Genomic DNA, 14461 nt, shown 5'->3' with positions numbered 1-14461 from the left:
GAGTAATCACATCCTAACATTTATTGATAATGTAATGGTTGTAATGATTTATAACTAATGTTATCTTAATTACTTTCAGTGGGACAGAAGGAGACCGACGGGTGACTACCAATGACTGTCAAGTGACAGCACACTGGGGGGCCATCAGTGTGCTAAGGCAGGACCAAACCATTTCATGCAGATACAGGGGTGTGGTCAGTCAATATGGATGTTCACTTTTTGGTCAATGGGGATATTTAACTTTTACTGCCAAAAACAATTAAAACAAAGAGATCATTAATTTTATTACTATGTTTGAAAAATAGTATTCTTAATGATGATGGTTTAATAATTTTATATTAATTTTTACCTATTTTTGGGTAAAAAAAATCAGGGGCCCTTGGAATCGTCCTAACTTTTCTCCCCTATATGGCGCCACTGGTTTGGGAATAGGGGCTTAACAATGTGGGAACTTAAAATGAATTTATACTGTAGGCATTTTTTAAACTTGTGTATAGCTATTCTGTTTTTACAGGCTACAATATGATCATTATTGAGCAACAAAGCTGCAGGTTTGAGGGAAGATGGTGTAATGAGTTCTGTGGCATTTTATAAACCTGCTCTATTCATTTCAAAATGATCCTGTAATACTTACCAACATTGGAGGGATACAGGTGATAACAATGTGAGTATCTGCAAATGGTATAGTTTATATCTGTAGGGTGCAATTGTGTTTTTACTAATTTAGACATTTAGCACACAAATACACATATACATATGATACTGGAGTTAAAGTATGCAGTTTTAACATTTATGCATTTTATGTTTTTCAAAACCTGCTTCTTATTTTGCCTACTTGACAGAAGACAGTGCACAAGTGTTTGTTGCTTAAAGGCGCTGTATGTAAGAATGTGGCCAAAACGGTTACTGCACTCAAATTCAAAATACTGCCACGAGTAGTGTCCGCTCCCCCTCCCCTACAGATTCGAGGTTGCTGGACAGCGGCATGCTGGAGTGGAGACTGATTTGTTTGCCCATGAGCGGCTGCCGTGGCAGGGCTGCGTCGACGCGTCCTTGATCTTCGGTTTTCCAGCGGACCGTTCGAGCAAGTCTAGCTTCTCTGCTGCTAACGCTGCTGCCGGGATACAGCTGAGGAGGAGCCGGCTGCTAATGCTATGTACTGGGACACTGCTAATGCTGCTTGCCGTGCTGCTGTAGCTCAGTCATAACTGTAACTGATGCTGAGACTCTACTGACTGTGTGACTTGTAGACCGCGGTGGGTGGCGCAACAGGCCAAAACACAAATTCAAAACATAAACATGATTTGCAGACTGCAAAAAATTTTTTTAGATGCGAATATTCTGGCTGTACTATTGTTGTGGGATCAGTATGTTATATGAACATTATTCCTTAGTCTCTGTGACATATTAGGATGATTTTATGACTATTTGCTTTAGATTTCTTACATATAGCTCCTTTAATGTCAGATTTTATTTCCAGCACAAAGCTTTGAGTTAACAGACCTTGTGATTTTTACCTGTTTTTCTCAGACCACACTGTGCTGTCCCTTCCTGTCAAACAACTGTGGAAAATGACATGAAAAACATAGAAGTAGCACACATCCAAAAAACATTTAAGGCAGGTGCTAGTAAAAGAAAATAGCAATAAACAACATGAAAAGAGTCTGCACAGTGTTGCTGCCTTAAGTGCAATTTAGTAGCATATCCACAAGTAATGTTTGGAGCTGAATACTCTTCTTCAGACTTAGCAAAATGTGTAAAGACACCATCTTTAAATACATATGCTAGAGTCACATGGCAGTCACATGATGATACAGGTGAAATACAAAATCCCCACAAATAAATACAAAGTCTATACAATAAATCAACGTATGACAAATAAATACAAAGTCTATACAATAAATCAACGTATGTGAAGAAAATAGTAGGCCAAATAGTTAGCATTTAAAGTTTACAATTTACTATTTTTACCATTTGATCTATCTGTCCATGTAGTAATGTATTGTTCCTTATGATCTGTGTATTCAGTGGACCCCTGATGTACTTGGTGTGTTGTTCCTGTCCTCTATGAGTAATGGTGGATATTGTTAAGTCCTATAAGTATTGGAGACATCCTATTGAATATGGAAGCACCTCTATTCAGATCTAACCATATATAGAAGGTATGATGACCTCTGGCCTGATGTTTTTTCTTATGTGCTCCGAGGCCTTTTCTTTCTATATAAGAATGTACATGTGCTTTTTCTTGACATACAGCCTGTACTTTTAAAACTTGTTGTATCTAACATTTAATGCTTGAGTTTATATGTATATATATATATATATATATATATATATATATATATACATATATATGTATATATACTTTATTAATCCCTGAGGGGAAATTAAATTTTTTCAGTCTGTTGTCAGTTACACACAGGTCCGAACATACATGCACAAACAGGACCTATATATGCACTAAGTGGAGAGATGTCAGAGTGGGGCTGCCCATGACAGGCGCTCTGAGCGGTTGGGGGGTATGGTGCCTTGCTCAAGAGCACCTTGGCAGTGCCCAGGAGGTGAACTGGCACCTCTCCAGCTACCAGTCCATGCTCCATATTTTTTGGTCCGGACGGGGATTGTTTATTTCATTGGATAAGTTGTTGATTGCTGAACTTTAGGCTTTTTAATGGCAACTTTCAACCAGGCAGTTTGACATATCCTATTAGAGATTTTAAAATGGATCTCCCATGTTGCCTTACATGTGAGACCACAAGTTTTATTACGGAAAGATATTAACATTTTATGGGTAATAACTGTAACGCTGACAACCTCTAATAAATCTACTTAACCCATTTATCAATTAAAACTTATCTTCAAGAGTATATACAAGAGTGAGCTCCAAATGGCTTAAAGGAGAAAGTATGATCTATTAAAATCCTGTTACCAGTTTTAAGGGTTAAATGTTAATATCTATCCTTCACTGTTTACTTATTTATTACCTTTATAAATATAACTCTGCACTGTTCTGCTTTTTGCACAAATGATTACAGGCTAAACTGTACTTTGTTGCCTCAGTACTTGTTCTCCGTGTTGACAATAAAGTTGAATCTAATCTAATTAAAACTACAGAGAGATATTTTTTTCTCCCTAAGATGTGACAAATGTGATCTATTGTGTGAATCAAACATTCTCATATCAGAACAAATGTTTGTGCCAAAACAAACCCAGTTTTTAAGGGAATAGTCTAACATTTCAGGAAATACTGTTTGGTGAGTCAGATGGAAAGGTTGATTGAAATTTTTTTAAAATCTATTTTAGATCAGCTTAGCCAAACTATCATACTGGGATACAGTATGACAGTTCTTTCTGACGTATTCCAGTCCTGATTAATGGCAATAGTGGAAGAAGTATTCAGAGCTTTTTCTTAAGCAAAAGTAGCACTACTACAGTGTAAAAATACTGTTACAAGTTAAAGTCATGCATTTAATAAGGTTAATAGGTACTAACAACCAACCAAGTTAGCATCAAAATATTCTTAAGTGCTCAATTTGCAGAATGGCACATTTCAGAATCATACATGTTTTATGACTGGATTATAGCCTAATAAGTAATGCATCAGATCAGTGTGTTCCTCGCATCTTGACTGAAACTGCTGTTCTTTTATTGACTTGAGAAGGCTAACATGATCTCAAATCCCCCAAAAGTGTGTCTTTAATTTTGCTGAAGGCCCTCTCAGAATGTCAGAATTTTACTTTAATGTTTAAAGTGATTTTGGGTAGACTACACTGCATAGTATTGAAACTATTGAATCATTTTCCTAATAAAAATTCAGCAAAATTATGAAAAAGCATATTCCTCCAAACTGAGTGTTGTAGAATGATCAGCAGGAGACTTTTAATGTGTGAGGTGATTTTTGGGACGCTACACTGCATCGTATTGAAATTACTGAACAATTCCCCCCCCCAAAAACAAATCCCCCAAATAATAAAAAAAAGCATATTTCCACAAACTGGATGTTGTAGTTTTACCCACCAGAGAGCCATAGTGGTTGAAATTAAGGTGATGGCACTACACTCTTTAAAAGTCAAGTTATTGAATCATTTTCCTAATAAAAATTAAGCAAAATTATGGAAAAACTTATTTTCCCAAACTGAGTGTTTTAGTATGATCAGCAGGAGACCATTAATGTGTGAGGTGATTTGGGGGACACTACGCTGCATAGTACTGAAACTATTGAACAATTTTCTCCAAAACAATTCAGCAAAAATTATTAAAAAACATATTTTCCCAAATTGAGTGTTGTAGCTAGTATGATCAGCAGGAGACCATTAATGTGTGAAGAGATCTTGGGGACGCTACACTGCATAGTATTGAAACTATTGAATACTTTTGTTACATCTCTTTTCGGTGTTGCACCCTTGTAGACGGTCCCTGCGCACTCGTTTCAAAGTCGGTTGTGCGTAGAGATCAATGTTACTGGTCGAGCTCAACAGACGGTTTGTTCTGATGAAATTTACATCTCACCAAAGTAAGAAAGTAGTGACGTATGTGCTTCAACAACATTTCGTTTGTGAAGTCCGAATCTGTGAATATATGTCCAACTTTGCCGAACTGGAGTAGTTGAGGGATATTGGGATGATCCTCTGTGTCGCAACGAAAGAGTTAAAGTCCAAAATCCTATTACAACGCCCGTGGTTACACTTTAATTGACTAAGACACGTCACGTGGTCGGAAATCAGGGGCTGAGTTTGACCGTATGGTACACATCGATATGTTCCAGGAGCTGGATCTTTCCAAGGAGACAGACAACCATGGATTTTATGACAGATCGGGACGTGCAAAAGGTGAGCATGACATTAAAAAGGTACAGAAGTTACAGGTTCATCGTTTATATTCATGTAGTTTATATGACCGTTCATTCCAGGCTGAACATGCTGCAGCCACAAGTGGCCTATGTAAAGTCTGCACTAGCAAATGCTTGTTTATTCTTATTGTGTAATGCACCAGATGTGCCTTCACTATGTTAGATTGCGGCATGGAGGAGCAGGATACAACCAAGAAAAAATAAATAAATAAAACTGAGGTATTCCTCTGTGTTGTTTTCCCCTTTTATTTCTATAATTCAGATGTGTAAATTCTGTACATTTCACCCTTAACTGGATTTAAATTTGAAAAAACAAACAATCCCTCTACTGTGACTTCATCTCTGAGTAAAAATTCGAAACAGACATGAAAGAACAGCTTGTCCCAAGTTTTAAATTGCAACTAAATGACTCACACTGAGTGAAATATTCAGACCCTAGGCTCCATGTTGTTATAGCCATACTATTTTACCACATGGATTCAAATTCAAAGGCTGTACATTTGATCCTTAATTTGATGTCAATTTGAGAACGCCTCTTTGTGTGAAAAAAGTGGAAATACACATAAAAGAAAACCGCTGAGGACGTGTCTCAACTCCTCAGTGATAGCTTTGGCTCTGTGAATGGTTGATACCGACCCAGCAGCACCTTCCTCCCTCTTTATAGTACATGGAGGATGGATATGTGGTTCTGGATGGGCTGCTGACCTCCCAGGAGTGTGACGAGCTGAGGCAAAGGATGACAGAGATAGTGGATGAGATGGACGTCCCGATGCACTGCCGCATCACCTTTTCCACCTATCACGACGAGCAGCTCAAAACACAGGTGACGTAATGTACAGCTCAGTGTGAGATGAGTCTTAAACAGTGTCAGTGACTCACAGTTTCATCCCATATTATTTCTTTCACATGCTTTCCGTCATACTGCACTTACAGATGCAGGTAAGGTCCCTACTGATGTTAATTAAAGGAATACTTCACCCCACAAACGATCATTTGTACACCAGTTACTCAACTCTTGTTATGATGAATTTGTGAAGAAAACTTTGTTCGAAAGGTCAAAAGGTTAACATAGGTCATCTGATCTAGCAGGAACGATTGCATTACAGAGGGTAGAGGCACACCACACTGACACTGACTACACTGCTGACATATGCTGTTGTTGTGGCATGCCTCTGATGAATGAAGAATCCAAATTCTGAGAAAATTCTTCACAAATTAAAGACAGAGGGGTCTGCATTTAAGGACGACAAAACATTATCAAAACATCCATATATTAACTCTCACACAACTCATGCACTATAATCCAATTCTCATGTATCCAGTCATATGCTCAGTACGTCATAAACAGACAGCCCAGTCTGACGGAGAATTGAGCTTAAAGTTAAACTTCTCTGTGCTCTCTTCAAAGCCAGACTTCACTGACAAAAACAGCAATTTTACCTCACTGAACATGGTAGCTGCTGGTCTAAGACTGCCTCGATCAGTTAGTTTGTTTGTGTTATTGTGTGACTTTGCTGAATCCGAACTAACCCTTCATAACACCAAAAGACCAAACACACTAAGTGATCAAGGCAGTGGTAGATGAGTATCTCCGGTGCTCAATGAGGTAAAATTACTGTTTTTGTCAATGGAGTCTGGCTTAGAGAAGTTTTATTCTTAGTTCAGTTCCCCGTTGGAAAGTGTTGTCTGTTTGGGAAGTACTGAGCATACCGTGGGATAAATGAGGCTTGAGCCCTTTAAACACAGGGATTGCGCAATAGTGCCACTACGAAGTCCCTTCTTTTCGCTGCCTTTGATTTTTTACACAAAACCAAACAAAGGCAGCGTCATACCTTTCCTTAGTGTGATTTTAGATAGCATGCCGGTATCCCCCAAGCAAGAGGTGTGGCGGGCGTGACGTAATACAACAGCATTTGCCTCTAGCATGACACATAACATACAATAACAATGTCATAACATGGCAATAACAGTCATTTACCACCATGTTATATGGCGGTTGATCTTGTCCTCTGCTCCCAGACCTTGGTGTCTCCCCATCAGCTGCTGTTCTACTTCAGTGAGTGAGCTGCTAACTGCTGCTAGCTGCCTTTTAAATCTTCCTGTGTTGTGTCTATAGACTGTATATGTACATATATATGTCGCACACATACTACATCATCAAAAAGTCAAACCCATCCATGTGCTCGTCTTGCCCGCTGTCGCTTATGCACAGATGTTAATTCGGTGCTGCTCCTACCTCTGCTACCGCCTTAAAGGCGAGACAACTGCGTCCCCTCATTCTGTGATTATAGCATTTATAAAGCACAGCGTGGCATTCCCACCTTGAACAGGCAATGTAACGGAGGTTTGGATTACACTGCACAAAATGTGTGAGAGTTTGACAAAGTTGTCTTCACAGATTCACCTTAACACAGGGTCTTTAACCGATACACAATTGGTCATTTCGGGGGTGAAGTATTCCTTTTAATTGCAAAATGTCAGTGTTTTCCTGTCATGATCAGGCTCATGGAGACTGTAGGTACATTAGCCCACCACTGATTCACAGTGTTTTACCTTTGAACCTCACTGGCCTTCCTTTCAGACTAATAGCAAACGCTTAAGTCAACAGTGTAGTCCCTCTGTAATGCAGTCGTTCCTGCTGGATCAGATGACTTATATTAACCTTTGACCCACAGGGAAATGCTGACTATTTCATCACCAGTGGAGACAAGATTCGCTTTTTCTTTGAGAAAGGAGTTTTTGATGACAAGGGTGAGCTTTATAGAGATTCCCTCGAGCCTGCCCGTTAAAGTTTAATATTAAATTAGACTGATAAAGCATCTCTTGTCTTGCAGGGGAATTTATCGTACCAAGACAGCGATCGCTAAATAAAGTCGGACATGGTAAGATTTCTAATCAGATCCTCTGAAACATCATGAGCAAATGACTATTTCCACTTTTTGTCTTGTAGCACTGCATGCCTATGAGCCATTGTACAAAAAGGTTACACATTCACCCAAAATCCAGGTGAGTGAGCTGTTGAACAATGTCAGAGACTGATGTACTGAGTCACAGAATAACCAGCTCTTACATTAAAAGATAACTTTGGTATTTTTCACCTGGACCCTATTTTCCCTTGTTTTTGTGTCTAAATGACTAATGGAGACAACAGTTTTTGAAACTAGTCTAGCCTTGAGGGACAGAGCTTCAGCCAGCAGCTGTGAAACAGGCTCCAATATAACCAGTCGGGACATGTTTGCCAATTGTCAACTTATGTCAACTGAAAGTGTTTTTTGTCCGTGACAGGCTCAGGTTGTTATTCTAAAATCACTATCACCAAATCCACCAAACTCCATCTAAATAAATGTGTGTGTATAGAGCCACATATTTTTCCATCTAACTGGGTGATTTGGGGTTTATTTCAACCAAACCAGAGGGTGATTGTTGAAACAGTGTTAAAATAGTCCAAGACCATGATAAAATTAGATTATTTTCTCACAATATTATGGAAAGGACCCTACAGAGATAGACCTTCTTGTCAAAGAGTGAGACCCTTTTTTTCCACCAGAAACTGTCCCAAAATCAGCATCGCTAAATCCACCACATTCCATTTAAATAAACAGTAATTTTACCATCATAAAACACACCTCATTCAAAGTCAACAAAAGAAAATAACACTCACAAAAAATGTCTTGGTTCGTCTTAACACTATTCATCAACTCTGGTTTGATTGTACTAAACCCTTATTTCACTCAGTAAGAGTAAACATTTTGGTAAACAAATAGATATGTCTCTGTAGGGATCCTTTCCATGATGTTGTCAGACACTTAGTGTAACAATCTGAGCCTGTCAGTGGCAAAAACAAAGAGTGCATTCTGAATCGCATACTTTTTCTTTTTACTTTTATTAGGTACCGCGGCTGCTCTTAAAAAGTACGTACTATTGCATGCAGTATGCACACAATCAGGACATGCTACTTTCTCATAACATTACACCCTGAACTTTGACCCTCTTGCTTTTATATCTCATGGAGTTCACCTGAGCTCGTCTGCTGTTACTTTGCAGTGTGTGTAGTTTAACTTTAAAGTGATAACTGCAGAGATTGTAGATTCTAACATTATATTTGAGACAGTGAAATTACATCTGCAGTTCTTTGTCAGTTATTTTTTACAGTTATGTCCTTTTGTTGTTTGTAATATTTATGATTATTTTCGTAAATAAGGGCACTTAATCAATTAATATTATTATTATTACTGTTTGACTGGTTATTAGTTACTTGAATAGGCTGTCATCCGTCATTGCAACTTCTGACAGCTGTCAATCAGCTGTCAAGCTGTCATCTCTCTGTGGCTCAGTCGATGGCTTGCATACTGCAAAATTTGATGGAATGTAGTAGAACATCCTGGTATTTTTGGCATACTGCATTTGACCTACTATGTATCGAGACATACTAAATCTCTTTCTGGCATACTGTATTGTATGGTAGTATGGGTAGTGGAATGCACAGAAACACTTTTAGTGGACATAAATTGACAGTGTATACATGTCTAAGTGGTTACATTGCAGCTTGTTTTCCTGCTGCTGGCTGCAGATGTATCGCTCAACACTGGACCGAGTTCAGAAACTGTTGTTCCCATCAGTCGCTTAGGCACAAAAACATGGGAAAATGGAGTCCATATTGAAACAAATACTTAACTTACCATTTAATTGTTGTTCTCTTAGGGCATAGCGAAGAAGCTGGGTCTTGTAAGTCCTGTGATACTGCAGAGCATGTTCATTTTTAAGGTAAAGTCTGTCTATCTATGACATGCCTTGTGTTGTCAGATGGTGCTGTATGGGAAGTTCAAACTAAGATATAATTTTTTTTCTCTCTGTCTCCTCCAGCAACCAGGGATTGGTGGAGAAGGTAAAGAAAACTAAATTGATTTAAAAATATATATACAGATATGTGTATGTGAAACTAATGCAGTAAACATTCTTTTCATAAAAACTTTTTTTTTTTTTTTTTTAGTGACACCACATCAAGACGCCACGTTTCTTTTTTTTTTTTTTTTAGTGACACCACATCAAGACGCCACGTTTCTGTACACGGAGCCCTTGGGCAGAGTTATGGGGCTGTGGATTGCCCTGGAAGATGCCACTGTTAACAACGGCTGCCTCTGGTTTATCCCGGGGTCACAGAACAGTAAGCTCACTGTATAACTAACCTTAAACTGTTGAATCCAGCCACTATTTTGTTTCTCCATCATACTGTGTTATTTGTTTTGTCCAATCATTTTTACATATTACGTTCCATTCCACACCTTTCCTCAGGTGGTATTTCTCGGCGTATGGTGCGTACCCCAAAGGGCACCTATCCCCTGACGGACTTTGTCGGTCGAGAGCAGGCTTATGATGACGAGAAGTTCGTTGCTGCACCAGTTAAAAAAGGTAATTTGCTTGTGTCTTTAAATCTAAGTGGGCAAACTGATTGAGGAAATAGTATTTATGATGTTTAAGGTAATAGTTTGACAGATTTGGAAATTAGTTCAGTCACTTTCCTTTCTTGTCAATAATGTGGGGCATCCAGCTAAGAAATTGTCCTGCACATAAATACCTTGTTGTCGGAAACGTTGTTGTTGTTGTTTTTTGTACAATTTAAAAACAAGGTAAGACATCATATTTAGTGAGCTTTAGAGGTGCTGATTGACTGTTTTAGTTACCTTTGAACAAAGCCAGGCACGCTGTTTCTCCCTGTTTCCGGTCTGTGTGCTAAGCTAAGCTAACTGGCTGCTGGCTACTTCATATTTACTGTATATGTGTGAGAGTGGTGTTGATCTTCTCAACCATCTCGGCATGAAAAAGGAAAAAAATATTTTTTACTAAAATATAAAACTCTTCCTTGAATGAATCAACTTAATCTACAAAAGTGATTTTGTTAATTGATCAAATATTTAAGTAATAAATTGAATGTCAGTGTGTTTTTGACAGTTGGTCAGACAAAACAAGCCATTACTTAGTTAACACTTTATAGACTAAGGGATTAATTTGATTAATCCGTAACGAAACCAGTCGTAGGAATGTGTTACATCGAGCAAAGCCGTGAGAGTAGGTCAGCTGTTGTACATTTCGACTCATCAACTGCTCTGTTTTCAGGTGGTGTCGTCCTGATCCACGGGGAGGTGGTGCATCGCAGTCATGAAAACACCTCAGAGGACTCTCGCCACGTCTACACCTTCCACATGATGGAGAGCAAGGACACGCGCTGGAGCCCCGACAATTGGTGAGAGTTTATAAGAGTTGGGTGGCTTTGTGGTGTTTCTTTTTTTTTTCCATTTCTTTAATCAGGTGTTTCCAGCAGATGGTTTTTACAATCCTACCTCGTGAAAAGTTGAGTTCATTAGCAAAAAAACACACCCTTGCTTCGTTCAACACAGTTATCCTTACACATATCGTCACTTGGTCTGTTATGACCAGTAGCTTATGGTGGCTAATGTTAAGTAACAGTAACTGTAGATATTTCTGTGTAACTGAATATTAGTCTGCTACTACTCTATTTGTGCTGCTGTCAGTTGTGGAAGAAGACCTCTGAGCATTTACTTAAGTAAATGTATCAATAACACAGCTTCGAAATACACTGTTTTAAGTAAAACTCATGCATTCAGAATTTTACCTAAATTGCCAAAGAAATAAGGAGCATTTTTGGAATAGACGTTCATTGTTCTTTTGTCATACTGTATTATACTTGGACAAAACCCCAGACAATCTCATAACTCACGACAAATACCTTTACAAAGTACTTTTGGCAGCGAGCAAGAAAGCCATCACACGAAATTGGCTACAGGCAAGCCCCCCTTCAAAGGACGACTGGATTGCTGGCACTGCATGGAGAAAATTACCTTTTCTTTAAGATCACTACTTGATTAATATATAAAATATTGGAAAAAATGGACTGTACACACAAAGGGATGTAACCAATTGAGTGGTCAGTTTTTGTAGTAGCCCAGTATGGCTGTGCATGCATGTGTGTATCCCACTGCTTAGCGCATCACTGCCACTCTGCACTGCACTCATACAGCAGTTACCCCTGCTACTGGGATGGTGTTGTTGCATCCACCCTCCAGATCTTCCTGCTAAAACCATTAGCTCCGTCAGCACTGTTACCTTTGTCTAATGCTGTTTTTGGGGTTAGCACTGTGAGCTGCTAGTCCTCCTCCATGTTGAGAACGTTATGCAGACAACTCACCTGCTCTGATTTTCGCATAGAGCCCCTTACAAATTAAAATATACTTACAGTGAAAAAAGTGAAAGTACTCATTAAGCAGAATGGTCCATTTTGGAATCACATATAATTTAGTGGATTATAATCATTGTTCAATAACTGTACTTAACATTTAAATGTTGCAGCTGGTAAAGGTGGGGCCAACTGTAAGTACTGTATACTGCTGTGTAGCTTGATCTATACTAATATATCATACTTGTTGATCTATGATTGATTTGCTTATTTGTAGATATTATTCTGTATTCAGAATCTGTAACATAGCTAGTGACTAAATTCATCAAATAAATGTAGCAGAGTTAAGAGTACAATATTTCTCTCTGAAATGTAGAGGAATAGAACTAGCATAAAATAAAATCACTTAAGTAAAAAACAATTATTTTAAAATTGTACTTAAGTAAGTACTTAGTTACTTTCCACCACTGGCTGTTGTAACACTGTTATGACATATCACAGAAACATTTCACAAATGTAGAACAAGATGTAAACTATGGTTGGAAATTAACTTTGTTTCCCCCAAAATTTGCGAGCCACTCAAATGGTTTCCATTGTGTTTGGCTGGTGAGTGAGGCAAATCTAGCAGCCACTTGCATATTTTACTAGCATTTGGCTAGAAAACAATGAATAAAGCTGTTTGACATTACAAATCAGTGTTTCTTCAATGCTGTTTGGCATGTTTGAGATGGGCCGCTAGCACAGCACCTGCTTATGTGTGCACTTTTTTTCTCTGATAAAGTAAGGTCCAGACGTTCTGGTGGTTTTTACTGAGAGCTGAGTTATCTGCAGAGGTTTTCTTCTATCCAAAACAAACAGACCCAATGATTTAAACCAGTAAAAACATGGAATAAAGCAGTTTCACATTAAAAAAAACAACAACTAGTTTCTAACTACAGTGGTGCATGCAAAAAAAGGAATGGTCCTATCTAGAGCCAGTGTTTGGTTTGTCCATTCTGGGCTACTGTAGAAACATGGCCGTGCTACATGGCAACGACTGGTTCCCTATCCTATGTAGATATAAACAGCTCATTTTAAGGTAGCGGAAACACGTTTCTCATTTTCGGTGATTAATGTAATGGGTTAAAGATAAAATGCTAAAATGTATTCTAACAGCAGCACAAACATAACACAACAATACATATCTATAAATTTAGCTAACATTAGCCACCATAAGCTAATGGTCATACCATACAAAGAATAGCTATGGCACCCTGTGTTGAGTTAGGAGTGTGTTTTATTGCTTATGAACTCAATTTTTAATTTGTAAGGGGCTGTTCTTTATTTATCAGAGGAGAGGGGTGGCTGGGGGATGACTAAGTGTTGTATTGTACTTTGACCCTCCTTGAAGCTACAAATATTTTTCCTGAAGCCTCCCTGAGTGACTGGGGGACAATACATGACCCTCCCTCTACCATAAATTTGTTCTTAGAGTTTCAAATTTACCTTATTTTTGTTGATTAGTCAGTGCAAACAGCTTATTTTGGCAAAATTTGAAATGAGATGTATGATAAAGTGATTTTGATGATATCACTATTTTAAGCTCAGATTTGGTTATGTTTTTATTCTGACAGAGGCTTTTGTCGCACATGACATGTCCAAGGACTGCCGGAAATTTGAAAATACAAAAATAATTTCTGTTTTTACAGTTTCTGGCTATGATCAATTCTGTCATTTTGGCCATTTTTAAAAATCTGCTGTAAATTCCGTACAACCATTTAAAGTTGTATGTCTCTCCCCTCAGCCAAAAATAAAAAACTCTCCCCAGTGCATAATTTTTTTATTTTTTTTTTACATGCCTCCCCCTTTTTGCACCACCCTCTCCCCCCTCATAAGTAAGCAACAGTCCCTAATAGGAAAATGGGTTATGTCTCACAAAGACTCATGTTGCCATGTTTCCATCTCTTTGGTCTTTAAAGGTTGCAACCCACTGAAGAACTCCCTTTCCCACCTCTTTACACTAAATAAAGGATCTTTTTGTCCACTTGGTGCTGCAGCTCATGGAAAGACACAAGATCCTTTCTTTCCTGAAGAAGGACCAACATGTATGAACTGTTTTAAACACAGAAAATGTGCTGCCAATTTGTAACGGCTTGTTTTATATCCTGTATGACATTGTGTATTTTTCTGAGCTACACATAGACTGCACCAAAGTCATTACTGGATAAATGATGACCAATCCACATTTTAATGAAGGTATCAATGTTTGTAAATGTGAATTTTTAATAGACTGGAAAACTAATCTGATTAAACATTTTAAGCTTTTTGATCAACTTCCTACGGAAACTTCACAATGCATCTGATGTTTAGGTCTACTTTTATTCAGCAACTTCTCATCAACATTGTCACCAACCAACAATATTCTTGATTAAGGTAATTTC

At 38.2% G+C, this 14461-nt stretch overlaps 1 protein-coding gene across 1 annotated transcript; it reads left to right on the top strand.

The window, feature by feature from the left end:
- Positions 1-4729: 4729 nt before the first annotated feature.
- phyhd1 (phytanoyl-CoA dioxygenase domain containing 1) lies at positions 4730-14353 on the top strand. Its single transcript, XM_050052968.1, has 11 exons — positions 4730-4829; positions 5514-5672; positions 7525-7600; positions 7684-7731; positions 7800-7855; positions 9551-9613; positions 9713-9734; positions 9885-10013; positions 10142-10258; positions 10964-11090; positions 14000-14353. The coding sequence occupies exons 1-11, from the start codon at positions 4797-4799 to the stop codon at positions 14046-14048; spliced, it is 879 nt and encodes a 292-aa protein (XP_049908925.1). The 5' UTR covers positions 4730-4796; the 3' UTR covers positions 14049-14353.
- Positions 14354-14461: the final 108 nt, after the last annotated feature.

This window comes from Epinephelus moara, chromosome 9, assembly GCF_006386435.1.
Source record: "Epinephelus moara isolate mb chromosome 9, YSFRI_EMoa_1.0, whole genome shotgun sequence".
NCBI lineage: Eukaryota > Metazoa > Chordata > Actinopteri > Perciformes > Serranidae > Epinephelus > Epinephelus moara.
The sequence above is the reverse complement of the archived record's forward strand: the minus strand, read 5'-3'. Positions and strand labels throughout refer to the sequence as shown.